The sequence below is a fragment of the Dipodomys spectabilis genome, unplaced genomic scaffold (assembly GCF_019054845.1).
Source record: "Dipodomys spectabilis isolate Male_0828 unplaced genomic scaffold, ASM1905484v1 ptg000797l, whole genome shotgun sequence".
NCBI classification, from domain to species: domain Eukaryota; kingdom Metazoa; phylum Chordata; class Mammalia; order Rodentia; family Heteromyidae; genus Dipodomys; species Dipodomys spectabilis.
The window spans coordinates 12,892-40,215 of record NW_024871474.1 but is presented as its reverse complement, the minus strand read 5'-3'; the positions used below and the strand labels follow the sequence as shown (position 1 = coordinate 40,215).

Here is a 27,324-nt window from a genome sequence, read left to right as displayed (position 1 = left end):
GAAACAAGCATAGTATCCATAAGCCACCATTCCAAACACAGAGGATACAGTGGAGGAGACAGGAGCATTGGGAAGATGGTCTGGCGTGACCGTTACAGGGAGAACTGTCCCTGCGACCACGGCGCGTGGAACCCACGTGGTGTCAAGCTCTGCCCAGTGGCAGGCAGTTTTGGAAGGGGGTCTGCCATACAGGGAAAGGCGGTGTGAGGCTGGTGGGCTGCCCCGAGGTCCCCTGCCCTGGCCAGTGGAGCGTGTGAGTCTGGAAATTCTGGGTTGACATCCTCCCACCATCGACTGCCTAGAGGAAGTCTGCAAACTTCTCGAGGTACAAGTGAGATCAGCAAGCAGAAGTAGACGAGAGAGGCAGACAATTACTCCCTCCTGAATAGTCCCAGACTCAATTGAGCCTTAATCTCCATCTTTCCCAATGAACCACAGGATAATCCTGCATTACATGCAGGCCAAGTGTCCTGGCTAATGAGTCCAGATACACAGTCCAGAAAACAGAGTGAGGACTAGCTCTCAACGCATGCGTCCCTCTTCTAGTGCTAAACTGATTAAGCCTTGTGAAATCCTCAAGGACAGTCAGTAGTTTCTGGGTGTGTTTTATGGGGCACTGATACTAGATCACAGCGCACACGCCTCTCAGGTGTCTGTGGGCGCTGTGAGATGTCTGTCTGGCATATGATCTCTAGTCGCCCTGCATGGAAGGGAGCAAAGGATGAAGGTTTTCTCAGAATGATGGCCTGATGCTTCGGGGTGGTGACGGGCACTGGACACACAGCCTGCGGAAGCAAGTTGCATTCTGAGGGTCCTGGCGGTGAAGCCATGTTCACGCACCACACATCTCTGGCACCCAGAGGCAAGCACCCTCTCCAGGGGCGTGAGACCAAGCACCGGCCCCACACTTCCCTGAAAGCAGGGGCCTAGACATTTGAGCAAACCAGGTCATTCAGACCTGCCACCAGCACCTGCCCAGACTTGGCCTTGCTTCTGCCTAGCTGGCCAGCAGGCCTCCGGAACTCTCCCTGGTCGTGGGTGGCTTGAAGGTACTGGTCAGCGCTGCTGTGCTGCTGGTCGCTGCTGGACGCTGCCGACATGGAGTCAGACTCCGTGAAGGCCGGCTTGCCCCAGGCCTTCAGAGGGGGCTGCGGGTACTGGCCGTTTCGGGAACATGGCTTTCTGTACACAGATGTGGGTTGGTCAGGTTGGCACTCAAAGCCAAAATCCCCCGGCCTGCAGGATGTATTTCCCTGGTACTCAGGATTGAAAATGCCACTTTCTGACCTTTTGCCAATATAAACGTGAGGAGCCCCAGGGAGGTCAGTCAGAGAGCGGGTGGGGAGTGGCCACGGGACCAAGCCTCTCCTCAGCATGGCCTCCTCCTCTTCCTCACTCAGCTGTGGAGAGCGAGGCCGGAGCGGTACCCAGGACACATGCTGGGACATGCCCCTGGCGTGCCGCTCCAAGTCACCAGAAGCATCTATCCTGAAATGCCTCTCTGGCCGGAACGTTGGCTGTGCTTTTCTGTGAGAGTTGCGTTCGTCCATGATGAGGTATTTGGGGGTCTGGGGTCTACGACCATGTGCCGTGGGGGCCGGGACCCTGGGCCCACAGCCAGGGGTGCTGACTGGTTCCTGCGTGTGCTGTGCACACGTCACGGGGGCGCAGGGTCTGCTCTGGTACAGGTCACCCGTGCTCGCACACAGCCCGCGTCGCCACCTGCAAACCAGGGCCGTTACCGATCTTAAGGTGCTCCGGGGTGTTCTGTGGCTGCACACACACACACACACACACACACACACACACACACACACATGTCTGTGGGAAACTGCATGGAGTAGGTTTGTTCCGGAAGGCTCAGGGCCCTGGGACAGGCAGCATCAACCTCCTTGTGGGGGTTAGGGGAAGGGACTTCTGCCAACACGTCTTACAATGGAGCCTCGGCTTGGAGGAGCACTTGTGAAGCTACATGTGTGGGGAGCTAGCCTGAGGGGCACACGTAGGAACACTGTTACCTCCAAGCCCGTCCCAGCTCCCCAGGCTATCCCTCAACTGTTCACTGGGGGGGGGAGGGGGGAGCTGCACCTGCTCCCAGGCTCCTCCCTGTGAAGACCAGAATGGCCAGGGGGGGGGGGGAGGGGGGAGCTGCACCTGCTCCCAGGCTCCTCCCTGTGAAGACCAGAATGGCCGGGGGGGGGGGGGGAGCTGCACCTGCTCCCAGGCTCCTCCCTGTGAAGACCAGAATGGCCCGGGGGGGGGGGGGGAGCTGCACCTGCTCCCAGGCTCCTCCCTGTGAAGACTGGAATGGCCCAGCGGGGGGGGGGGGGGGGAGGGGGGAGCTGCACCTGCTCCCAGGCTCCTCCCTGTGAAGACTGGAATGGCCCAGCGGGGGGGGGGGGGGGGGGGGAGCTGCACCTGCTCCCAGGCTCCTCCCTGTGAAGACTGGAATGGCCCAGCAGGGGGGGGGGAGGGGGGAGCTGCACCTGCTCCCAGGCTCCTCCCTGTGGGGGCGGGGGAGGGGGAGCTGCACCTGCTCCCAGGCTCCTCCCTGTGAAGACTGGAATGGCCCAGCGGGGCGGGGGGGGGGGGGGGGAGAGCTGCACCTGCTCCCAGGCTCCTCCCTGTGGGGGGGGGGGAGGGGGAGCTGCACCTGCTCCCAGGCTCCTCCCTGTGAAGACTGGAATGGCCCAGCAGCCTGGCTGGGAATATTTGCAGCCGCCTTTGTTGTCAGCCCCACACAGATATGAGCACAGCTCATCATACAGTGAGACCTCTATTTCCAAATCTAGTCACAGGCTTCAAAAGAGAACAAGAGGGGGGCTGGGAAGGTGGCTCAGTGGTAGAGTGCTTGCCTTGCATGCAGGAGGCCCTGGGTTTGATTCCTCAGCACCACATAAACAGAAAAAGCCAGAAGTGGCACTGTGGCTCAAGTGGTAGAGCGCTAGCCTTGAGCTGAAGAGCTGAGGGACAGTGCCCAGGCCAGAGTTCAGGCCCCACGACTGACAAACAAAACCAAGAAAAAAGAAAAGGAGTGAAGAGATGGCCTTGATATTTATCTGTGTTGCTACCACTGCGGCGCGTGCAGTCAGGGCTAGGGAGATCTGTCACCCTGTGCATGTCCTATGTCCATGGAAGGCCTCCAACAAACAGCCACTCTGGTGGCCTCTTCACGGAGGAGACCACACTCAGGCACCAGCTGCCACTGAAATACAGATCTTTCCCATAACACAGCCAGTCTTGGGCTAAGAGAATGGAAGGCAAACAATGTAAAAGGCCTTTCCACAGCAATGCAACCCCAAGACCCCAGTGCACTCCCTAGACCACAGCAATGCACCCCTAGATCACCGCAATGTACCTCTAGATCACAGCAACGCACCCCTATGTCACGGCAATGCACCCCTAGACCACGGCAATACATCCCTAGACCACAGCAATGCATCCCTAGACCACGGCAATATACCTCTAGATCATGGCAATGTACCCCTAGATCACGACAATGCACCCCTAGGTCATGGCAATGCACCCCTAGGTCACGGCAATGCACCCCTAGGTCACGGCAATGCACCCCTAGACCACGGCAATGCATCCCTAGATCACGGCAATGCACCCCTACACCACTGCAATGTACCCCTAGACCACGGCAATGCACCCCTAGATCATGGCAATGCACCCCTAGGTCATGGCAATGCACCCCTAGATCACGGCAATGCACCCCTAGACCATGGCAATGCACCCCTAGACCACGGCAATGCACCCCTAGATCATGGCAATGCACCCCTAGACCACAACAATGCACCCCTAGATCACGGCAATGCACCCCTAGGTCACGGCAATGCACCCCTAGACCACGGCAATGTACCCCTAGACCACGGCAATGTACCCCTAGGTCACGGCAATGCACCCCTAGGTCACGGCAATGCACCCCTAGATAACGGCAATGCACCCCTAGACCATGGCAATGCACCCCTAGACCACGGCAATGCACCCCTAGATCATGGCAATGCACCCCTAGACCACGGCAATGCACCCCTAGACCACGGCAATGCACCCCTAGACCACGGCAATGGACCTCTAGATCACGGCAATGCACCCCTAGGTCACGGCAATGCACCCCTAGACCACGGCAATGCACCCCCTAGGCTGCCAGGAAGGGTTGCTTGAGGTATATAGAAGATGCGGGGGGAGGGGTCCAGTTCACAGTTCACAGTTCACGCCCCCCGCTCCCCAGCTCTCCTCTGAGATCTCAGGCCAGGGCACCACCCTTCTGAACCCATGGCCTGTCTGCTGACAACTGGAGCATCATGGTTCTGGCTGATGACTTAGGACACTGGGGACACCTCAACTTCCTGCCCTGTCTGGGCCCACGCAGGAAGCCGGCTTCCCGTGTCACGGAAGGCTCACCTGTGGGTATGGTGTTCTGGCCTCCGTTTGGAGCCATCAGGCAGAGGTGAGCAGCGACCACCATGCCCCAGCCCAGGACTCGGGGGCACAGGGTGGGCGATTGTCTCTACTTTGCCACTTTTGTTGCTCAGGGAGTCAAAACGGGCCAGGCTCCCACTGTCCTGGGCGGAGGCCAGCTGGCTGGGGCCGTCCCGGGGAAGCCCCTTGCTGCTCTCCTCCTGCGTCTGGATTCGCACTGCAGGCACAAGAAGGGCCAGGGGAAGGGAGTCAGCGAGGGATGGGTCCGGCGCGCCGCCTGGCGGGGTGTGAAGGAACACCACTGGCGCTTGGGGATTCTGCCAGTGGTGGGCCTGGAACCATGTCCTGCTCTATTTTGAGACACTGGATTTTGGCGTTTTCAAAAGATACTCACCCTCTATCATTTGGGCAGCCTTTTTCTTATCTTCAGATCTTGCCTAAAATGTAAATGAATGTCAGGGTTGTTTTGGATTTAGTGGGAAGCAGTAAAAAAAAAAAAAATCATGTGGGGAGTAAAAGATCTGTGAGTCATGGTTTGTACCTTGGGCTGCGCCAACCTACTACCGTTGGTGAGGGCAGAGCTCGCGGTCTAAGGCCTCTTGACTGAGGAGATGGGCACAGACACGGGGCCTCACACCCAGCTGGTTTCATTTAGGGCTGGCTACTCAGCCGCCACCTTAGATTCTCCCAGCCCAGGCCGAGAGCCCTCACCGGTGCCGGCCGGGGGCGGAGAGGTTTGATTTTCAGATCTTGGACACAATATATAAACACAGAATTTGTTTTCCCTTCGGATGCACTCACAAGCTTTGAAGGTAATTTTACGCATGAGATGAAGCGCCACCGTGTGGAATGTCCACTTGTGGCCTCGTGCTGGTGTTCCTCAGTTTCTGGAGCATTTCAGCTTTGGGATTTTTTTTTAGAGGTGTCTGACCTGCACAGCTGGCCTGAGTCACGACGGGAAATGTATGGATCAACCATGGAGTTTCGCAGCACAGAACCTCTCTGAGACTCCAAATGCATTTCCAGTTGGACCTTTCACAAGACTAGCTCCTGTTTCTTTGCATGAACTGATATTTATGGTTTTTTTTTTTTTTTGTCAGTCATGGGTCTTGAACTCAGGGCCTGGGCGCTGTCCCTCAGGTCTTCAGCGCCTCAAGACTAGCTCTCTACCACTGGAGCCACAGTGCTACTTCTGGTTTTCTGGTGGTTCATTGAGATAAAGAGTCTCACAGACGTTCCTGCCCAGGCTGGCTTTGAACCGTGATCCTCATATCTCAGCCTCCTGAGTGGCTAGGATGGCAGGCGTGAGCTGCCAGCACCGGGGGCAGGGGGATTTTTTTTTTTAACTGTAAAGAGTGGAAGGCCCTTTCTGCACAAGGCCAGGGAGCAAAGGGAGGCAGAGACAGCTGTCACCTTGACAGAGGATGGGGAGGGGCCTCTTCTCCTCCTTCCCAGCCGGCTGGGACCCATGGAGGAGCCTGGTATAGGAGGGCACAGGTGTGGGCGTGTTCAAGGCACCAGCCCCTCACAGAGCAGAGGGAAGAGGAGTAGGCTTGTCTCTGGAAAATGTGGGCTGCCGCTCATACTCCCAGAAAAGCTCTCAAGGACCGGGGTGGTGGCCTTGGGCTTGGGGGGGGGGGAGGGGGGGGCTTGGGCTGGTCCAGAGAGCGCCACCTGGAGGTCTGAGGGCCCGGTCAATGCAATACTTGCATTTTGTATCTGCATCCGGAGCTGTTGGTTGCTGAGCCTGAGTGACCGGGCAATGCTCTGCAGGTAGTAGATGAGCATGCTAGGAGAGATGGCCAGAAGCTGAGTTCCACGCAGCCCCTGGGCTCCCAGGCCCAGCGCCCTGCCCACGCGGCCCGGGGCTCCCAGGCCCAGCGCCCTGCCCAGGCGGCCCGGGGCTCCCAGGCCCAGCGCCCTGCCCAGGCGGCCCGGGGCTCCCAGGCCCAGCGCCCTGCCCACGCGGCCCGGGGCTCCCAGGCCCAGCGCCCTGCCCACGCGGCCCGGGGCTCCCAGGCCCAGCGCCCTGCCCACGCGGGCCCGGGGCTCCCAGGCCCAGCGCCCACACGGCCCGGGGCTCCTAGGCCCAGCGCCCTGCCCACACAGGCAGTGGAAAGCAAGCTGGGGCCCCACGTGGGAGCCCCACCCTACCATGGTGAGCCAGGCACGCCCGCGCCCAGGAGCCCTGGGGAGGAGCCTGGGCTGCATCTGCCTTCTCAGCCTCCCTCAGGACCTGGGCTCTGCACACGCTCTGCCCGTGACACGCAGGACCTGGGCTCTGCACACGCTCTGCCCGTGACACGTGACACGCAGGACCTGGGCTCTGCACATGCTCTGCCCGTGACACGTGACACGCAGGACCTGGGCTCTGCACACGCTCTGCCCGTGACACGTGACACGCAGGACCTGGGCTCTGCACACACTCTGCCCGTGACACGCAGGACCTGGGCTCTGCACACGCTCTGCCCCGTGACACGCAGGACCTGGGCTCTGCACACGCTCTGCCCCGTGACACGCAGGACCTGGGCTCTGCACACGCTCTGCCCGTGACACGTGACACGCAGGACCTGGGCTCTGCACACGCTCTGCCCATGACACGTGACACGCAGGACCTGGGCTCTGCACACGCTTTGCCCGTGACACGCAGGACCTGGGCTCTGCACATGCTCTGCCCCGTGACACGCAGGACCTGGGCTCTGCACACGCTCTGCCCATGACACGTGACACGCAGGACCTGGGCTCTGCACACGCTCTGCCCGTGACACGCAGGACCTGGGCTCTGCACACGCTCTGCCCGTGACACGTGACACGCAGGACCTGGGCTCTGCACACGCTCTGCCCGTGACACGTGACACGCAGGACCTGGGCTCTGCACACACTCTGCCCGTGACACGCAGGACCTGGGCTCTGCACACGCTCTGCCCCGTGACACGCAGGACCTGGGCTCTGCACACACTCTGCCCGTGACACGTGACACGCAGGACCTGGGCTCTGCACACGCTCTGCCCATGACACGTGACACGCAGGACCTGGGCTCTGCACACGCTTTGCCCGTGACACGCAGGACCTGGGCTCTGCACATGCTCTGCCCATGACACGTGACACGCAGGACCTGGGCTCTGCACACGCTCTGCCCGTGACACGTGACACGCAGGACCTGGGCTCTGCACACGCTTTGCCCGTGACACGCAGGACCTGGGCTCTGCACACGCTCTGCCCATGACACGCAGGACCTGGGCTCTGCACACGCTTTGCCCGTGACACGCAGGACCTGGGCTCTGCACACGCTCTGCCCGTGACACGTGACACACAATACCTGGGCTCTGCACACGCTCTGCCCGTGACATGCAGGCAACCGGGCGGCGAAAACCAGCTGGGCTTTAAGCCAAAGCAGCCGAACTGGGAAGCTCCCCTCTGAGACTGCATTCCTGGGGCGTGTGGTGGGTGGTGCTAAGTGCTCAGTCCCAGTGGCTCCCACGGCGGGCACCCGGATGCCACTGGTGCCCCCCACAGGAGTCCAGATGCGGCTGACGGATCCGCAGCTACCCCGTGCAGTGGCGCCCCCTTGCTGTGCTGGGGCTCAGAGGCCACCCCCCCAGGGGTGGTGCCTGGCTCCAGGCTCTGACTCAGAATCCCTGCATGGACCCCCAGGCTCAGTCCCTCATTCCACGCACAGCCGTCTCGTGACCAATGCGTGTCTGTCCCAGAGGTGGGCAGGGTGGCACTCACAAGAGAAGCAGCACCGCTGGCAGGATGGCCACGGGGCTGGTGGCGTGGCTCGCCACGGAGCGGAGCCACACCGGGAAGTCGTTCTCCACCGTCTCGGACAGGATGTGGTAAATCTTCTCTTGTCCGCTGTGAGGGAGGAAACGGTCCAGATTTTATCGCTTTCGGCAGCGGGAAGCTGCAAGCCATCAAAATGTCTGGAAGCTGAACCTCAAGATCAGCTACAAAAGGCAGAGGTAAACGTGTAAACGGAAGAACCCCATGGTATTGTCTGCAAGGCAGACATCTATGGGTTGGAAGAGGTGGAAATCAGCAACAGTGTGCTTGTGTGTTACCAGCACACAAAGATGGATGGATTCGTTTTATGACATGTTGGCTGTGGGGATTGAGCCCGGAGCCTGGTCTTGCACTTTGCCACTTCACCCTCATCAGAGGGGAGACCGCCTGGCACCGAGGATGGAGGCTGTGCTGGGTTCAGGAGAGGCAGGGCTGACCTCTCTCCACCCAGCTTTCTGGCTCAAGGCGGGAGGGGAAGTCAAAGCAATGCTGCGGACAGTTTCCCGGCCACTGGCAGCCAGCCGCACCCACCTGAACGGCCCACAGTTCTGAGATGGCTTGTAGCGGGCAATGGCGAAGATGGTGGGCAGCATGCACAGGAAGAGCATGAAGAGGAGCATCGCCAGGTAGAAGTTGTTGGACCTGAGGGAGACCGGATGCCGTGAGATGAGTTCAGAGGCAGATGCCCAAAGGGCCCAGGAAGCAACAGTCACCCCAACTGGATGCAGGTAGGAAGGTCCTCTTCTCAGTGCTCCCCGGCAGCGATGTGACACAGAGTCTCACACAGCTCAAGCTTCCGGAAATCAATGTTCAAGGCAACCCCAGCCCCTCCAGCCCACCCCGGCCATCTCATAAACATGGCTGAGCACTTGCACACACACCTTGGGAGCAGCCCAGGTGACCTTGTCCTGCAGGTTGAAATGTTTGAGAGTCACAGATATGGATGGGCACACAATTAAATGAGACACCAAAGCAAGGTAGCCGAGCCTTCCATGTGGCATGGGAAATGCTGCTATAAACCCAACACAACTCAGGAGAAAGGACCCTGTGTGGAGCGCATTCCCGCAGGGGCACGGGGAAGCCAGAGCCTTCGCTGGTTCTGGGGTACAAAATGGCCCCGGGGCCGGTGGCCTGCAGCTCCGCGACCCGGCTGGGCAGAAGCAGAGAGAGCCACAGCCCTCGGCTGCAGCGCAGATGGACAGGGATGCATTCTCTGTGAGATGAGGCTCAGAGACAGGCCCCGGAGTGAACACAGCTGACACAAAGCCACACACACACACACACGCACACACACGCGCGTACACACACACACACACAGGCACACACACGCGCGCGTGCACACGCACACACACGTGCAACCCACGCACGCACACACGTGCACACACATATGTGCAACACACGTGTGCGCGCACACACGCGCACACACAGGCGCACACACATGTGCATGCACGCACACACAGGCACACACATGTGCACGCACTCACGCACACAGGCACACACATGTGCGAGCACGCACACACGCACACACGTGTGCGCACACGCACACACACAGGCACACACACGTGCACGCACGCACACAGGCACACACACACGTGCATGCACGCACACACACACGCGCACACACACAGGCACACACACACGTGCATGCACGCACACACACACGCGCGCACACACACAGGCACACACACATGTGCATGCACGCACACACAGGCACACACATGTGCGCACACGCACACACGTGTGCACACATGCACACACATACGCACACACACATGTGTGCGCACACACGCACACGCAGGCACACACACGTGCACGTGCACACGCGCACACACACGCACACACACATGCACATACACGTGCGCACACATGCATGTGCATGCACACACACATGCACACACACGCACACACACACACACACCATGAGGCGTGACCACACTGCCCGGAGAGAGCCTGCACATCCAGCCCAGCCCTGCGGCACCCACACTCTGTTTCTTTGTCCTGGGTGTGAAGTGCATGTTGGTGCCTGGTGTGTGAACATTCACCAAGCTACTTAACACTTACAATGCTGTAGTTTTCCTACCTAATCATTAAATGTCATTAAAAAGTCTTAAAAACAGGTGGGTGCTGGTGGCTCACGCCTGTAATCCTAGCTACACAGGGTCACGGTTCAAAGCCAGCCCGGGCAGGAAAGTCCATGAGACTCTTATCTCCAATAAACCACTCAGAAGACTGGAGTGGTGCTGTGGCTCAAGTGGTAGAGCGCTCGCCTTGAGCTGAAGCCCTGAGGGACAGCGCCCAGGCCCAGAGTTCAAGCCCCACAAACATGTCTTGAGTTTCAGCCAGTGCCAGGGTGAGTGGTGGGCAGTGCTTCATGGAGGGAAGAGGACAGGACAGGACGGGTTGGGGGTCCCTGGCGGGGCGAGGCACACGGGGGGCCCCACCCCACCCCCTCCTCGCAGACCGCGTTCCCGCTGACCTGGATGCCCGGAACACCTGCTGGTGGGGCACATTGCAGGTGAGCACAGCCCAGCTCCGCAGGTACATGAGGCCGATGAGCTTGAGCACGTTGAACGCTGGGAGGCACGGGGAGAAGAAGGCCCCCATCCTGAGGCACAAGGAAGGTCAGCTGGCGCGGCCTCCCTGGCCGGGCTCGGGAGGAGCCGGGGCTGGGGCTCTGAGACTCACACCCTCGGCCTGAGGACGTGGGAAAGTCCCTGCAAGGTCTGAGACCTCAACTTCCACTTTTGGGGAACAGGACAGGGTGGGCAAGAAGGGGAGGGTGGCTCAGGGGTGGAGCAGGACAAATGTCTGCTTTGTGGAGGGGACAGAAGTGCCATTGTTTAGGGCAGGGGAGCCCGCTCCCCGGCCCGTGTCCTCAGTCTCTCGTTGACGGGATCTGTCTATGCGGTCCGGGCCGGGCCCGCACTGTTCACACTTCCAGCCCGCATCGCGAGTGAGCAGCGATGGGCGGCCGGTGCTCACCAGATCATCCCTTGGTTGTACACGAGGTGCAGCACATTCTCAGCTATTTTGAACTCCCCGTATTCAGGCTAGAAGAGGGCAAGAGATTCCGTATGACGAAGGGCTCACCGCCATGCGGGGCAGCGTGGACGCGTCGCCCAGCTGGGCCGGCCGCTTCCTGGGGAGCCCGCAGACACGCCTGGGCCAGCCCCAGGCCCCCATGCAGCAGGGGACTCACGAACTTGCTCTCCAGGTCCCAGCACCAGTAGTCGCTTAAGTAGCGAACGAAAAGCCCCCGGAAGAAGTCGATGAGCAGGATACTTGCCACGGTGAAGAGCATGTCGATGACAGATAGCTTCAGCATCTCCTGTGACACAGGAATCGGCTGCAGGGCTGCCCTCCCTCCCGCAGCTGCCCTCCCTCCCGCAGCTGCCCTCCCTCCCGCAGCTGCCCAGCCTCCTGCAGCTGCCCTCCCTCCCGCAGCTGCCCCTCCCTCCCGCAGCTGCCCCTCCCTCCCGCAGCTGCTCCTCCCTCCCGCAGCTGCCCTCCCTCCCGCAGCTGCCCTCCCTCCCGCAGCTGCTCCTCCCTCCCGCAGCTGCCCTCCCTCCCGCAGCTGCCCAGCCTCCCGCAGCTGCTCCTCCCTCCCGCAGCTGCCCAGCCTCCTGCAGCTGCCCTCCCTCCCGCAGCTGCCCAGCCTCCCGCAGCTGCCCCTCCCTCCCGCAGCTGCCCTCCCTCCCGCAGCTGCCCTCCCTCCCGCAGCTGCTCCTCCCTCCCGCAGCTGCCCTCCCTCCCGCAGCTGCCCTCCCTCCCGCAGCTGCCCAGCCTCCCGCAGCTGCCCTCCCTCCCGCAGCTGCCCTCCCTCCCGCAGCTGCCCTCCCTCCCGCAGCTGCCCTCCCTCCCGCAGCTGCTCCTCCCTCCCGCAGCTGCCCTCCCTCCCGCAGCTGCCCTCCCTCCCGCAGCTGCCCAGCCTCCCGCAGCTGCCCTCCCTCCCGCAGCTGCCCTCCCTCCCGCAGCTGCCCTCCCTCCCGCAGCTGCCCTCCCTCCCGCAGCTGCTCCTCCCTCCCGCAGCTGCCCTCCCTCCCGCAGCTGCCCTCCCTCCCGCAGCTGCTCCTCCCTCCCGCAGCTGCCCTCCCTCCCGCAGCTGCCCTCCCTCCCGCAGCTGCCCAGCCTCCCGCAGCTGCCCTCCCTCCCGCAGCTGCCCTCCCTCCCGCAGCTGCCCTCCCTCCCGCAGCTGCCCTCCCTCCCGCAGCTGCTCCTCCCTCCCGCAGCTGCCCTCCCTCCCGCAGCTGCTCCTCCCTCCCGCAGCTGCCCTCCCTCCCGCAGCTGCCCTCCCTCCCGCAGCTGCCCAGCCTCCCGCAGCTGCCCTCCCTCCCGCAGCTGCCCTCCCTCCCGCAGCTGCCCCTCCCTCCCGCAGCTGCCTTCCCTCCCGCAGCTGCCCAGCCTCCCGCAGCTGCCCTCCCTCCCGCAGCTGCCCAGCCTCCTGCAGCTGCTCCTCCCAGCCTTCTCACAGCGCCCCTGCCCTGGCCCTCCTTGCTCAGTTCCTTCTCGGGGCTGACCAGGGGCCACCGGGGTGGTCTTTGTTTCCCATCTTTACACAGCAGGGTAGCTGGAGGGAGGAACTTCCCAACTGAGGGGTTGTTAGTTCAAATTTGGATGCTGATAGCTGAGGCCACCTTAGGTAAAACTAGGAAGGGACCTGAGGCGGGGCCCTGCTCTGAGTGCAGGGCTCAGCCCACGGGCTGTCCTGGGTGGGGACCGCCAGGTGAAGCCCCAAGGCTCAGCCCATGGAGCTGTCCTGGGTGGGGGAGGCTCAGCCCACGGGGCTGTCCCGGGTGGGGACTGCCAGGCGAAGCCCCGAGGCTCAGCCCATGGAGCTGTCCCGGGTGGGGGAGGCTCAGCCCACGGAGCCGGAGCCGCCCCGGGTGGGGACCGCCAGGTGAAGCCCGGAGGCAGAGTCTGTAGGAACAGACTTTGGAGAGGTGTCTCGGCTGAGTCTTTATTCTGCTCTTCACCCTCATGCTCTCAGGACAGTTACCACCGCCTCAGTTTCCACGTGGCCAGAAGGACCCCAGGGACCCTGCCTGGCACACACAAGCCACCGCGCCACGCTCCGCCTGACTGTCGCATTGACGGAAACCCCACCGGACAGTGCTCGCTTAGTTATGAAGCAGGATGGCAACCCCTCAGAGAAGCTGTGATGATGTAGAGGAGAGGGCCCTGTGGGGTGAGGGGGTGAGGGCCCTGTGGGGTGAGGGGGTGAGGGCCCTGTGGGGTGAGGGGGTGAGGGCCCTGTGGGGTGAGGGGGTGAGGGGGTGAGGTCTCCTGTGGGGGTGAGGGGGTGAGGGCCCTGTGGGGTGAGGGGGTGAGGGCCCCGTAGGGGTCAGGGGGTGAGGGGGTGAGGGCCCTGTGGGGTGAGGTCTCCTGTGGGGGTGAGGGGGTGAGGGCCCTGTGGGGTGAGGTCTCCTGTGGGGGTGAGGGGGTGAGGGCCCTGTGGGGTGAGGGGGTGAGGGCCCTGTGGGGTGAGGTCTCCTGTGGGGGTGAGGGCCCTGTGGGGTGAGGGCCCTGTGGGGTGAGGGCCCTGTGGGGTGAGGTCTCCTGTGGGGTGAGGGCCCTGTGGGGTGAGGGCCCTGTGGGGTGAGGTCTCCTGTGGGGTGAGGTCTCCTGTGGGGTGAGGGCCCTGTGGGGTGAGGTCTCCTGTGGGGTGAGGTCTCCTGTGGGGTGAGGGCCCTGTGGGGTGAGGGCCCTGTGGGGTGAGGTCTCCTGTGGGGTGAGGGCCCTGTGGGGTGAGGGCCCTGTGGGGTGAGGTCTTCTGTGGGGTGAGGTCTCCTGTGGGGTGAGGTCTCCTGTGGGGTGAGGGCCCTGTGGGGTGAGGGCCCTGTGGGGTGAGGGCCCTGTGGGGTGAGGTCTCCTGTGGGGTGAGGTCTCCTGTGGGGTGAGGGCCCTGTGGGGTGAGGTCTCCTGTGGGGTGAGGGCCCTGTGGGGTGAGGGCCCTGTGGGGTGAGGGCCCTGTGGGGTGAGGTCTTCTGTGGGGTGAGGTCTCCTGTGGGGTGAGGTCTCCTGTGGGGTGAGGGCCCTGTGGGGTGAGGGCCCTGTGGGGTGAGGGCCCTGTGGGGTGAGGGCCCTGTGGGGTGAGGTCTCCTGTGGGGTGAGGTCTCCTGTGGGGTGAGGGCCCTGTGGGGTGAGGTCTCCTGTGGGGTGAGGGCCCTGTGGGGTGAGGTCTCCTGTGGGGTGAGGGCCCTGTGGGGTGAGGTCTCCTGTGGGGTGAGGTCTCCTGTGGGGTGAGGGCCCTGTGGGGTGAGGGCCCTGTGGGGTGAGGGGGTGAGGGCCCTGTAGGGGTGAGGGCCCTGTGGGGTGAGGTCTCCTGTGGGGTGAGGGCCCTGTGGGGTGAGGTCTCCTGTGGGGTGAGGGCCCTGTGGGGTGAGGTCTCCTGTGGGGTGAGGGCCCTGTGGGGTGAGGTCTCCTGTGGGGTGAGGTCTCCTGTGGGGTGAGGTCTCCTGTGGGGTGAGGGCCCTGTGGGGTGAGGGCCCTGTGGGGTGAGGTCTCCTGTGGGGTGAGGTCTCCTGTGGGGTGAGGGCCCTGTGGGGTGAGGGCCCTGTGGGGTGAGGGCCCTGTGGGGTGAGGTCTCCTGTGGGGTGAGGTCTCCTGTGGGGTGAGGGCCCTGTGGGGTGAGGGCCCTGTGGGGTGAGGGCCCTGTGGGGTGAGGTCTCCTGTGGGGTGAGGTCTCCTGTGGGGTGAGGGCCCTGTGGGGTGAGGTCTCCTGTGGGGTGAGGTCTCCTGTGGGGTGAGGGCCCTGTGGGGTGAGGGCCCTGTGGGGTGAGGGGGTGAGGGCCCTGTGGGGTGAGGTCTCCTGTGGGGTGAGGGCCCTGTGGGGTGAGGTCTCCTGTGGGGGTGAGGGCCCTGTGGGGTGAGGGGGTGAGGGCCCTGTGGGGTGAGGGGGTGAGGGCCCTGTGGGGTGAGGGCCCTGTGGGGTGAGGGGGTGAGGGCCCTGTGGGGTGAGGGGGTGAGGGCCCTGTGGGGTCAGGGGGTGAGGGCCCTGTGGGGGTGAGGGCCCTGTGGGGTGAGGGGGTGAGGGCCCTGTGGGGTGAGGGGGTGAGGGCCCTGTGGGGTGAGGGGGTGAGGGCCCTGTGGGGTGAGGGCCCTGTGGGGTGAGGGGGTGAGGGCCCTGTGGGGTGAGGGCCCTGTGGGGTGAGGGGGTGAGGGCCCTGTGGGGTGAGGGCCCTGTGGGGTGAGGGGGTGAGGGCCCCGTAGGGGTGAGGGGGTGAGGGCCTCGTGGGGCCGAGGGACCCACCTGGCCGACGTAGGTCTCCCAGCACTGGTCCTGGGGGCTCTGGGGGGGCGGCGCGGTGCTGTTGGCCCCGGGGAGGGGTGTGGGGTAAGCTGGCACGCGCGTCTCTTCCAGGCCCCAGGTGCTGTTCCTCCCGAGTCCTGACCCTGGCCTTGCGGGTGGTGTGGACCATGTTCCGTCCTCATAGGTCACCCTGGTCGCGAAGAAGGCGGCGGGATCCACCCGGGGACGCGTGCCGTTCCCCGCAGAAGCGTCCTGGGGGGGCGCAGGGAAGGACAGAGGCTGGGGCATGTTGGAGGAGCTGAGACTCCCACACGGCTAACAGAGCACAGAGATGCACTGCTCAGGAGTAATCTCCCGGCCCTCCCTCCCCTTCCCTGTCCTAGAGACGTAGACGCTGCCTGTGGTGCCCAGAAGGGTCGGAGGCCCCCGGGAGTCCCCGGTGAGGCTGGCTGTTCACGTCCGTGAGAAGGCTGGCACTCAAGCGGGTGGAGACCATTCACAAATGCTGCTCGGGGCCCACCCAGGTCTGGGGCCTCAGAGCCTTGGTGCAGAAAAATGGCTCCCTACGGCCCCATCAGCCTCTACCTCCCGTCCCGGCCAGCACCCGGGCGAGGAGCCTCAGGAAGCCCCCTCCCCTGCGGTCCGGGTGGCCGGCCTGGCCGGTGGGCAGGCCCACGGACACCTGCTGGGCCTCTCCTCCAGCGCTGGCCGTGGGATTCGTCTCCCGATGGTCCGTGGAGTCCCGCAGCCGCTGCTGTGCCTGTGGCCATTTGTGAGAGCTGCCTCAGCGTTCCCCAGGGCACCCAGCGGGCCAGCTGAGCACAGATGCACGTCAGCACCCCGACCTCAGCTCCGCCACTTACCAGCCAGGATCCTGCCCCAGGGACTCGCCCGGGGTGTGGGCCGATCTCCCCACCCTTACCCGCCGCCTGGCCCTGGACACGGCTGTGGAGGGCAGGTGTTAGCTGTGGACCTGACGTCCATGAGGGCCACGGCCACTCACCCCAGTGCTCATGCTGTTCACCTTGTCCAGGAGGGCGATGATCAGGCTGTAGAGGTTCCCCAGGTACAGCACGAGGACCCTGGAGACCGGAGCCCCTCAGGAACAAGCCTGCCCCACGCAGGCCCCCGGGCCCAGGCTCTCCCAACCAGCCCTGTCCTTGATGCACCAGACAGCCTTTAAATCACCCAGCTGCTCTAAAACCAATTCACCACGGGCCCCGGGTGGTCTGTGAGCCCCTCTGCAGCTGCCACCCCAGCTCAGAGTGTCAGGAACCCCAGCGTCGTTGGCTGGTGGCTCACACTGATAATCCCGGGTACTCTGGAAGCAGAGTCTGGGAGGGTTGTGCTTTGAGGCCAGACTGGACAGAAAGTTAGGGAGACCCTCTCTCCACCAGTCATCTGATGTTTTACATTAGAACGCCACCGCAGGGGAGGCTGGGATAGGAGGATTGCTGTCTGAGGCAGCCCCAGGCAAAAACCATGACTCTACCTGAAAAATAACTAAGGAGACAAAGCTGGCAGCAGAATATCAGAGAAAAAAGAACAAAAAGGAAGGGAGGGAGGGAAGAGGAGGGCACGGAGAGGAGGGCAGGGGAGGGCAGGGGAGGGCAGGGGAGGGGAGAGACAGCCTAGTGCCACAGAGAGGCTGGAGCCGGCGGTGGGAAGGGCGTGTGTGCCGTGCGTTCTGGCTGAAGCGTTTCCCTCGCACCACAGCACGGATCCGCACACCGCTCCAATCTCCATCTAAGGGGCAGTGCGCCGGATCGCAGAGGCAGCTGGCTGAAACCAGCCTCCCGTCTCTGCTTCTGCCTCTCGGTTGCCGCTGTGCCTAGGGTCGGAGCTTAGGCTGCCGCCACCCTCTGCTCTTAGCATCAGAATCATCCCTAATTCGTCTGGGCCGGGTCTCTCTGCGTCTCTGTTTCTCTAGTTTTAAGCATGACTGAAGAGGCCAATCTGTGTAATAGGATTGCTTTTAGACCAAATGCAATCACGGAATGGATTCTCTCCATGGCTGCTGGAGAGGAGCAGGGGAGGGCACTGCTCGCCCAGGTCAGGGAGGGCACCCAGGGCCGGGAGTCTGGGCCCAGCCTCATTTCCCGTTGACCCTGGGTGCTGAGGTTTTGCCCAACCTCTTGCTTTGCACCTCTGAAATGGCTGTGGGTGGATTGTGCCTTTCAAACAAGATCTGTTGGAACAAGAGCCAACTTTGGCCAGTGCTCCTGGCTGAGACTCACACCTGGCCTGGAAAACGTGAAACATTCATTGACACATCCTCTCCTGCGAGATGCTGGCTGACTCCTGCGGGACCCAGTGTGGGGGCCGTGGGAGAGGAAGGGACGGGCCATCCCAACTCTGGAAGTGTGGGGGGCGTGCCCTGACAGCGGCTCCACCGAGAGCCCCAGCAGCTCCAGGCAAATCTGGAAGAATCTCTGATCTGACCTTGTGGGAGCTAGGAGCAGAGCAGCCTGTTCCTCTGTTGTCTGGAAAACTCCTTCCCAGTGAGGACGATAGTGAGGAAAACCAGGCCTGCCTTCCGCCACCTTGCGCTTCCTTTTTGTTTGTTCCCTGCCTACTTTTCTCCTTCTCCTCCTCCTCCTCCCTTGCCCCATCTCCTCTTCCTCATTATCTGTGTGTCTAGTCATGCACCCAGTTTTCCATCCGTGTCATTCTGGCCCCCTTCCCCGCCTCTCCTCTCTCTCCTGTCCTGCGCACCAAAGGCACAGATGTGTGTGCACAGTGTGTGGCGGCGCCAGGGAGAAGCCAGCCCTGCCTCCCTCCAGGGACATGCTCGCCCTGTGGGTGGCGGATGGCTGACCGTGAAGGGGCCTTTGTCCCGGGGCTGCTGTACCTCGCCAGCTGGAAGCGCAGTGTGGTCCGAGGGTGGTACATCTCCAGAGCGGCGATGAGGTCAAAGGCAGAGGGTGCTAGCATGGTGACGAGAGAGACCACCACACTCACCTGCGGAGAGAAGGCGTGCCAAGCCTCTGCCCAGGGGTCCCTGTGCCGGCCGGGCCTGTGCCCCCCGCAAGCCCCTGTGCTGGCCGGGCCTGTGCCCCCTAACAACCCCCGTGCCCACCGGGCCTGTGCCCCCCAACAACCCCCGTGCCCACCGGGCCTGTGCCCCCCGCAAGCCCCTGTGCCCCCCGCAAGCCCCTGTGCTGGCCGGGCCAGTCCCCCCCCCGTGCCAGCCGGGCCTGTGCCCCCCACAAACCCGTGCCGGCTCCTCAAGGGGCCCTGTGCCAGCCTCTCCAAGCCCACAGCTGGGCAGAGGAGATCTGTCGTGGGCGTGGAGCTCCTACACAGAAAGCCCCCCATCTGCACTGGCCATCCTTCTCCAGAAGGCCCTCCGCTGTGACTCTGCTCCCTCTGCGCCTCTCCCTGGGCTCTGAGCGCGCCCTGCGAGCCATGGGCTGCCCAGCAGCATTTTGGCCACACTTTTCAATTACCATCTTATTTATTTATACTTTCTCTTCCTAGGATGGAAGATGGAAATAACTGTGATCATTACAAATAGAAAAGGGAAGGCAGAGAGGTAATTTAATATTCTTTCTGTACATGGAAGATTAATTATCTAGAGAATTATGTCTGGTTCTTGTTTCTCCATTCTTATGGCAAAAGGAAGGAGAGTTCTGGCTGCTACACATGGTGTTTGAACTAAACTCAATAATTTCTTTGCTATATCTTTAAAGCATCTACATAATGCACTTGACTGATGAGACAGAAAGGTGTGGTATCAGGTTTGATCAATGAATACATTTAGGTTAAATTAATAATCACTTCATTGCTTGCATGTATTTTTTGTACAATACTCACTGTTACCTCAGGAAGTGCTCACGGTCAACCTTTCTGACAACCGCCTTCTAACAGATGTTAAGAATTCCACTTGTGTAATTTCCCACTTGTGGATTGGCAGGAAGGACTGGCCCAGGCCACCTGTGCGGGGCCAGATCTGGAAGCCTAGGGATGTGGAAGCTACCCACGTCTCTGCCAGAGGATGGTGGGCAGCCCTTGATGCAGGTCAGGGGCAGGCATGCAAGTCTGCAGGCAGGGCTGGTTTCTGAGTGCAGAGGCAGGAAGGACGGGAGGAGCAAGGAGGGACAGGGAAGGGGGGACAGGGGAGGGGAAGAGGGATGGGGAGGGGGGAGAGGGGAGGGGAGGAGGGACGGGGAGGGGGGACAGGGGAGGGGAGGAGGGACGGGGAGGGGGGAGAGGGGAGGGGAGGAGGGACGGGGAGGGGGGAGAGGGGAGGGGACCCCTGCAAGGCGCAGACAGTGAAGCTCGAAGCCCGAAGGTGTTCTGACACACAGACCAGCAGATCCTGTAGCCAGGCCTGGGTTCTGCGGAGCGCTTCGCAGCCCTAGTGGCCTGCGCTGAGTCCCGGGAGCTTGTTTCTAGAGATGTCCTGAGCGGCCGCCAGCCGCTCCCGGCAGGTTCCGGCAGTTACCTCATTCTTTTCCCAAAGCGTCAGCTCCTTCTTTGACCGCTCCAGCCTCTGGGACCGGTCCACCACGAAATAGATGAGGCAGATGCTCCCCGCCAGGGACAGGAGCACCAGGGCGTTGGCCACGATCCTCAGGCCGATGGTCACTGCCCTGGGGAGAGAGGCGGCCAGAGGAGCCTGGGAAACCGAGACGCGCCCGGGAGCTCAGAGACCTAGGCACTTAGGACAGCGCGCAGGGCCGCCGTCCATGCTGAGGACCATGGCCGCCGTCACCCCCATCATCTTCAAAGGGGTCAAGAATGCCGCGACGGGAACTGGGCGCAGGTTTAAACCTGTGTGTTTGACGGTTTAAGCCTTCTCACAGTGAATCTTTGCATCAGACGGTTTGGTCTGGAGCTGCCAGCACTGCCAGGGGCTCCAGTCCAGAGCCAAGGCAGCCTGCCAGCGTGCGGGAGGGGGGCCGCTGCCATGGGCAGGGGCACCCGTGCCCGCAGCCTGCCGGGGGACAGGAGGCCACACTGCTGGGCTCTACACCCCGGCCCGAGGGTGTCTCCCGAGCGCCCGTGCGCGCTCCCCCAGCGGCTCTGGGAATGGGCCTTCTGCATGAAGAGTCCAGCGGCCAGGCAGGGCTGGGCCCAGGACTGACGTGAGGAGCTCAGACACACAAGGGCAGGGTGGGGTCTCTGAGGGATCCACCCCTGGGCCCTCTCCCGAGGGCAGGGTGGGGTCTCCGCGGGATCCACCCCTGGGCCCCTCTCCCGAGGGCAGGGTGGGGTCTCTGAGAGATCCACCCCTGGGCCCCTCTCCCGAGGGCAGGGTGTGGTCTCCGCAGGATGCACCCCTCGGCCCCCTCCCGTGCCTGGGAGGAGGTGCGTGTCCCACGGGGCGGGGTGCGCCTCTCCCTGGGAAAGCCCTTCTCTTGTTGCTCCATCCCAGGTGTCATCACCAGGCTAGCCCGCAGAGCTCATACCTAGGAACTTACCCTGCGAGATTGTGAACGTAATTGGACACTTTATGTCTTCCCTATTGTCCTACAGCACTTGCAGATTGGCTTTACTACGCAAACTAGAAGTTGGCACTAAAGCCATCCATCCCCTGAGCAAAAGGAGAGGGACTGCGTGGCGGTCCCCCCCCCCCCCACCGCCCCGCGGGTCTGTGCCAGGGGGAAGCGGTCTCTACCCTGCGGCGCCCAGCGCAGGACATGCAGGAAGAAGGGCTGTCTGGTAACTAACAAGGCACCATCTCACTAAAGCTCCAACGACATTAAAGCAGACCTTAGTGCGGACAGAAGCACGGGAGCACTAATCAATACCTACAGGTTTTTGCTTTTCTTCTTTTCCTGCTCTTCCAGAATGGCCTCCTTTAAGGAAACACACACAGCATTAGAAGCTTAGCGCCGCCATGGGTTTAACCCTGGAGTGACCGTAGCCCGTATGCCAACCCAGAGCTGCCATGCCTGGCTTCTTGGGTAGGATTCTACTGAGAGCAGCAAGTTAGATCTCCAGGATCTAGTCATCAGTTCAAAAAAGAGTTTTCTTCAAATGAGTGGAACAAGGTTTCTTTAAAGCAGGGTTCCCAGCGACTCCCAAGTTCCTGAGCACATTTGACTGCATCTGACTGAGAGCAAAAAGTAAACCGTGGCTTCCCAACGTCCAGTGCAGGTAACATACATGCACCATGTATGTAATCCTGGGATTTACGTAAAACGCAACGAGTTGAAACTTTACAAGGCTAGAGGGGGGCGGAATCAGGAGCCGCTGGGGCACCCAGGGTGCTGGGGGGCGTGGCTTCCCGGAGGCGTGACTTCCGGGCTTAGTGTCAAGGCGGTGTGTCTTCACAGGGCATGCCTCTAGGGGCGTGGTCTACAGGGGCGTGGCCTCGCGTGGGGACTGGCCTCTCTGGGGCGTGGCCTCACGTGGGCCTGGCCTCTCTGGGGCGTGGCCTCTCCGGGGGCGTGGCCTCCCGGGGCGTGGTCTCTCTAGGACGTGGCCTTGCAGGGGCCTGGCCTCTCCGGGGCGTGGCTTCCCGGGGCGTGGCTTCCCGGGGGCGCGGCCTCTCCGGGGCGTGGCTTCCCGGGGCGTGGCTTCCCGGGGGCGTGGCCTCCCCGGCATACCGGATGGGGCCCGGTCCATTCTGCGCCTGGACCCCTCACGCACCCGGATGCTGTTCAGGATGGCGGCTGTCTTGCTCTCGGCGGCCTCTGCGTTTCCAATGAGGTAGTCCCAGGCGCAGAACACCCGCCAGCAGAAGGTGTAGTTCTCATCGGAGGCGCTGGCAAGGCTGGTGCGGGAGTTCTTGGCCATCCTGCCGGGAGAAGAGCGCGGGAGCCGGGCTGGGCTGGGCTGGGCTCCGGGCTGGGCTCGGGCTGGGCCGGGCTCCGGGCTGGGCTCGGGCTGGGCCGGGCTCCGGGCTGGGCTCGGGCTGGGCCGGGCTGGGCTGGGCTGGGCTGGGCTGGGCTCGGGCTGGGCCGGGCTGGGCTGGGCTGGGCTGGGCTCGGGCTGGGCTGGGCTGGGCTGGGCTGGGCTCCGGGCTGGGCTGGGCTCGGGCTGGGCTGGGCTCGGGCTGGGCCGGGCTGGGCTGGGCTGGGCTGGGGCTGGGCTGGGGCTGGGCTGGGCTGGGCTGGGCTGGGCTCCGGGCTGGGCTGGGCTGGGCTGGGCTGGGCTGGGGCTGGGCTCGGGCTGGGCCGGGCTGGGCCGGGCTGGGCTGGGCTCGGGCTGGGCTGGGCTCGGGCTGGGCTGGGCTGGGCTCGGGCTGGGCTGGGCTGGGCTGGGCTGGGCTGGGCTGGGCCGGGCTGGGCTGGGCTCGGGCTCCGGGCTGGGCTCCGGGCTGGGCTCCGGGCTGGGCTGGGCTGGGCTGGGCTGGGCTCCGGGCTGGGCTGGGCTGGGCTCGGGCTGGGCTGGGCTGGGCTCCGGGCTGGGCTGGGCTGGGCTGGGCTCGGGCTGGGCTGGGCTGGGCTGGGCTGGGCTCCGGGCTGGGCTGGGCTGGGCTCCGGGCTGGGCTGGGCTGGGCTGGGCTCCGGGCTGGGCTGGGCTCCGGGCTGGGCTGGGCTGGGCTGGGCTCCGGGCTGGGCTCCGGGCTGGGCTGGGCTGGGCTGGGCTGGGCTGGGCTCCGGGCTGGGCTCGGGCTGGGCTGGGCTGGGCTGGGCTCCGGGCTGGGCTGGGCTGGGCTGGGCTGGGCTCGGGCTGGGCTGGGCTCGGGCTGGGCTGGGCTGGGCTCGGGCTGGGCTGGGCTGGGCTGGGCTGGGCTGGGCTGGGCCGGGCTGGGCTGGGCTCGGGCTCCGGGCTGGGCTCCGGGCTGGGCTCCGGGCTGGGCTGGGCTGGGCTGGGCTGGGCTCCGGGCTGGGCTGGGCTGGGCTCGGGCTGGGCTGGGCTGGGCTCCGGGCTGGGCTGGGCTGGGCTGGGCTCGGGCTGGGCTGGGCTGGGCTGGGCTGGGCTCCGGGCTGGGCTGGGCTGGGCTCCGGGCTGGGCTGGGCTGGGCTGGGCTCCGGGCTGGGCTGGGCTCCGGGCTGGGCTGGGCTGGGCTGGGCTGGGCTGGGCTCCGGGCTGGGCTCGGGCTGGGCTGGGCTGGGCTGGGCTCCGGGCTGGGCTGGGCTGGGCTGGGCTCCGGGCTGGGCTCCGGGCTGGGCTCCGGGCTGGGCTGGGCTGGGCTGGGCTGGGCTGGGCTGGGCTGGGCTCCGGGCTGGGCTGGGCTGGGCTGGGCTCCGGGCTGGGCTCCGGGCTGGGCTGGGCTCGGGCTCCGGGCTGGGCTCGGGCTGGGCTCCGGGCTGGGCTGGGCTGGGCTGGGCTCCGGGCTGGGCTGGGCTGGGCTGGGCTGGGCTGGGCTGGGCTCGGGCTGGGCTGGGCTGGTCTCCGGGCTGGGCTGGGCTGGGCTGGGCTGGGCTGGGCTCCGGGCTGGGCTCCGGGCTGGGCTGGGCTGGGCTGGGCTGGGCTGGGCTGGGCTCGGGCTGGGCTGGGCTGGTCTCCGGGCTGGGCTGGGCTGGGCTGGGCTGGGCTGGGCTCCGGGCTGGGCTCCGGGCTGGGCTGGGCTGGGCTCGGGCTGGGCTGGGCTGGGCTCGGGCTGGGCTCCGGGCTGGGCTGGGCTGGGCTGGGCTGGGCTGGGCTGGGCTGGGCTGGGCTCCGGGCTGGGCTGGGCTGGGCTGGGCTCGGGCTGGGCTCCGGGCTGGGCTGGGCTGCGGGCTGGGCTGGGCTGGGCTGGGCTGGGCTCGGGCTGGGCTGGGCTCGGGCTCCGGGCTGGGCTCGGGCTCCGGGCTGGGCTCGGGCTGGGCTCAGGCTGGGCTGGGCTCGGGCTCCGGGCTGGGCTCGGGCTGGGCTCGGGCTGGGCTGGGCTTGGGCTCCGGGCTGGGCTCCGGGCTGGGCTCGGGCTGGGCTTGGGCTCGGGCTCCGGGCTGGGCTCCGGGCTGGTCTGGGCTCGGGCTCCGGGCTGGGCTGGGCTGGGCTGGGCTGCCCCTGGCTGGGCTCGGGCTCCGGGCTGGGCTCCGGGCTGGGCTGGGCTGCCCCTGGCTGGGCTCGGGCTCCGGGCTGGGCTGGGCTGCCCCTGGCTGGGCTCGGGCTCCGGGCTGGGCTCGGGCTGGGCTCGGGCTGGGCTCGGGCTGGGCTCGGGCTCCGGGCTGGGCTCGGGCTGGGCTCGGGCTCCGGGCTGGGCTGGGGCTGGGCTCGGGCTCTGGGCTGGGCTGGGCTCCGGGCTGGGCTCCGGGCTGGGCTGGGCTCTGGGCTGGGCTTCGGCTCCGGGCTCGGCCCCTGCCGCCTGGACACATCCCGGCCTCTCTGTTCGGTCTTGAGGACAGGGCGGCCCACGCCGCCAGGCCGGCTCCGATCCCCCTCCCCCGGCTCCCAAGGGCTGGGCTCCAGACGTGCGCTACCAGCCACGGGCCGTGCGCAAACAAGCACGCGCGTGTGAGCCGCGGGAGGGCCGTGTGCGGACACGCGCGTGTGAGCCGCGGGAGGGCCGCCCGTGCCCAGGGTGTGCCGTGTGCAGACACGCGCGTGTGAGCCGGGGGAGGGCTGCCCGTGGCCAGTGCGTGCCGTGTGCGGACACGCGCGTGTGAGCCGCGGGAGGGCCTCCCGTGGCCAGCGTGTGCCGTGTGCGGACACGCGCGCCTGTGCCCAGCCCGGAGAGCTTGGCGCTGCTGCATCTCGAACCCTCCCCAGGAACCCACGCTGGCTGGCGGCGCCCGGCTGGCTCCTCACCCCTGCCCACCCGGCCGGCCAGTGACTTTCTTCTGTGTGGCCAGTGGGCCGAGGGCCTGCAGGGCTGAGCCTCACCCAGCGCAGACGCCAGCTTCCAAAGGAGCCACCGCTCACCAGCGGGCTTGCGTTCTGAGCCCGCAGCCTCGTGCTTCGCAGGGTCCCCCTGCCCGGCCAGCGGCCACCTCCTCGGACGCGCCTCCCCAGGCCTCACCCTCCAGGCATGGCTAGAACCCAGGACCACACAGGAGGGGCTGGCCTCCTCCCAGCACAGGCCTAACATCACCAGGCTGTCGATGGTGCACGCATGTGAGAATTCCCTACAAGGCCCTAGAGAAACTGAGCACGCTTACTTACTTTTTCAAGAGAATGATGAAGCTGTATGCAAACACTGCCATCCCCACCAGAAAATAGGCCAAGGGCAGCCGGTAGCCAGCCCTCCCAATCCTCCTCTCTCTGCCATAGTAGCCGTAGAAGAGGGCTGAGTACTGCAGGTGGCCCTGCAGAGAGAGGAGAGGGGAGAGGGGGGAGGGAAGAGGGGGGAGGGAGGGGGGAAAGGGAGGGGAGGGGGGAGAGAGGGAAGGGGGAGGGGGGAGGAGAGGGGGAGAGGGGGAAGAGGGAGGGGGGGAGGAGAGAGGGGAGAGGGGAGGGGGGAGGGGAGAGGGGGAGAGAGGGGAAGAGTAGAGAGGGGGGAGGGGGAAGAGGGACACCCATGTGGTGCTGTCAGTCCCAGATGGTGACCATTCGCCCTTCTCCACTCCAACCTCACCCCCTCCTTCCCTTCCCCCCTCCTCTCCTTCCCCTCCCCCCTCTCCTCGCCCTCCTCCCCCACCCTGGGCAAGAGTGTGTCCAGGCATCCACCTTACCCCCAGGGACCAGATGGTGTCCAGGTCCTGGGCGGACGCAGCCTGCTCCCTGGGGATGGTCTTGCTGGCCGTGCTTCCAAAGGGCTGGCCTGCGATCAGCTGGCGGGAGAAGGAAGGGGTCAGCAGGACAAGGGGGAAGACCTCCATCTGCCTGGACAGTTCCCACCCCCGGGGGATCTGCAGGCGGCTTTCCGCTCAGTCCTTGCCCTGAGTGGTCAGATGATCACTTTCAGGCTCCCTGTCTGGGAGGGGCGTGGCTTCAGGGGTCACTGAGGTCCTGGTGTCTGTGACCGCCTGGGAGGAGAATGGCCTTGTCTGAAGTTTATTTGCAAAAGGGGCTTTATTTTAAATGGGAAACTTGGAATGAAGGTGAAATGCAGCTTGCCACCTCTCTTTTGTGTATGATCTGAAAATAGGAATCACGTGTACATTTTTAAATGGCTGTAAAAGATCAAAAGAAAAGCTAAAAATGACATAAAATTCAAACTGCGTTTTCCGTAGTTTGTAATAACACAGCCACGCTCGCTGGTGTCTGCATGGATGGCTTTTGCTCTCGAGGGGAGCTGGGAGCCCTGTCCGGGTCTGTGGTCACCTGAAACACCACGCGGCCCTCTGAAGGAGAGGCGCCGTGTGCCGAGCCCTCCTGCCAGTCTCCTGAAAACGCGTGTCATCACCCAGCTCTACCTCGTTGTTAGTGAATGGCCCCGCCCCTGGGACGGTTCTTACCTCGGGGAGGACAATAAAAGCGCCCGTCATAATTGTGAGCATGACGTTAATTCCAAATAACCATCTCAAGAATATGAAGTAGGAAGCCACGCCGGATCCAAAATGACCTGAAAGGAGATGGTAGGAGCAGGCACTACACAACGGACTGGCGGGGGGGGGGGGGGGGGGGCGGTCAACCAGAACCAGATAAACAGTTTGGGGAGCGGTCCCTTCTGGAACAGACTTCCGTCTCTGTGTCCTGAGCTGGGCAGCACCAGCCGCGTGCCCCTCCCCACCCCAGGACAGGACAGAACAGAACCGTCTGGCTGGAGCCGGTCACAGGCATGCATTCTGCCCCATCACCTGGGTCCAGATACTTACTCTCGATTTTCTTTATCCTCATTTCCCAGGGAATGAAGATGACCACAAAGTTACAGGCAAGACGAGCAAGCTTGCGCCAGAGCTAGATGGAGGAGGCAGAATTGTCCTGGGTGGAGGGCCAGCTCCAGGCACACCCTCTGGCCTCTGGCCTGTGGCTGCCGCTCCAGGGCTGGTCCTCAGCGGGTCCTGACTGCTGAGCACCCCTCTGGCCTCCCAGCTGTGGTTTTGTACATTGCTACATCTGTTTTTAGGGTCATGGCTTGTGTTATTCACACAATTTCTGAGGCC

At 64.1% G+C, this 27,324-nt stretch overlaps 1 protein-coding gene across 1 annotated transcript; it reads right to left on the bottom strand.

Moving 5' to 3' along the window:
• Positions 1-926: 926 nt before the first annotated feature.
• Tmc3 (transmembrane channel like 3) lies at positions 927-27,118 on the bottom strand (the record flags this gene model as incomplete). The annotated part of the gene is made up of 19 exons (XM_042673322.1): positions 927-1,722; positions 4,405-4,639; positions 4,817-4,859; positions 6,133-6,211; positions 8,155-8,280; positions 8,740-8,850; positions 10,685-10,813; positions 11,191-11,258; positions 11,408-11,536; positions 15,458-15,709; positions 16,461-16,539; positions 18,309-18,418; positions 19,905-20,052; positions 21,218-21,261; positions 22,058-22,205; positions 25,442-25,584; positions 25,951-26,049; positions 26,677-26,783; positions 27,037-27,118. Coding segments are annotated over 19 exons (2,928 nt in total), but the record flags the coding sequence as incomplete, so codon positions are not given.
• Between the last annotated feature and the right edge of the window lie 206 nt (positions 27,119-27,324).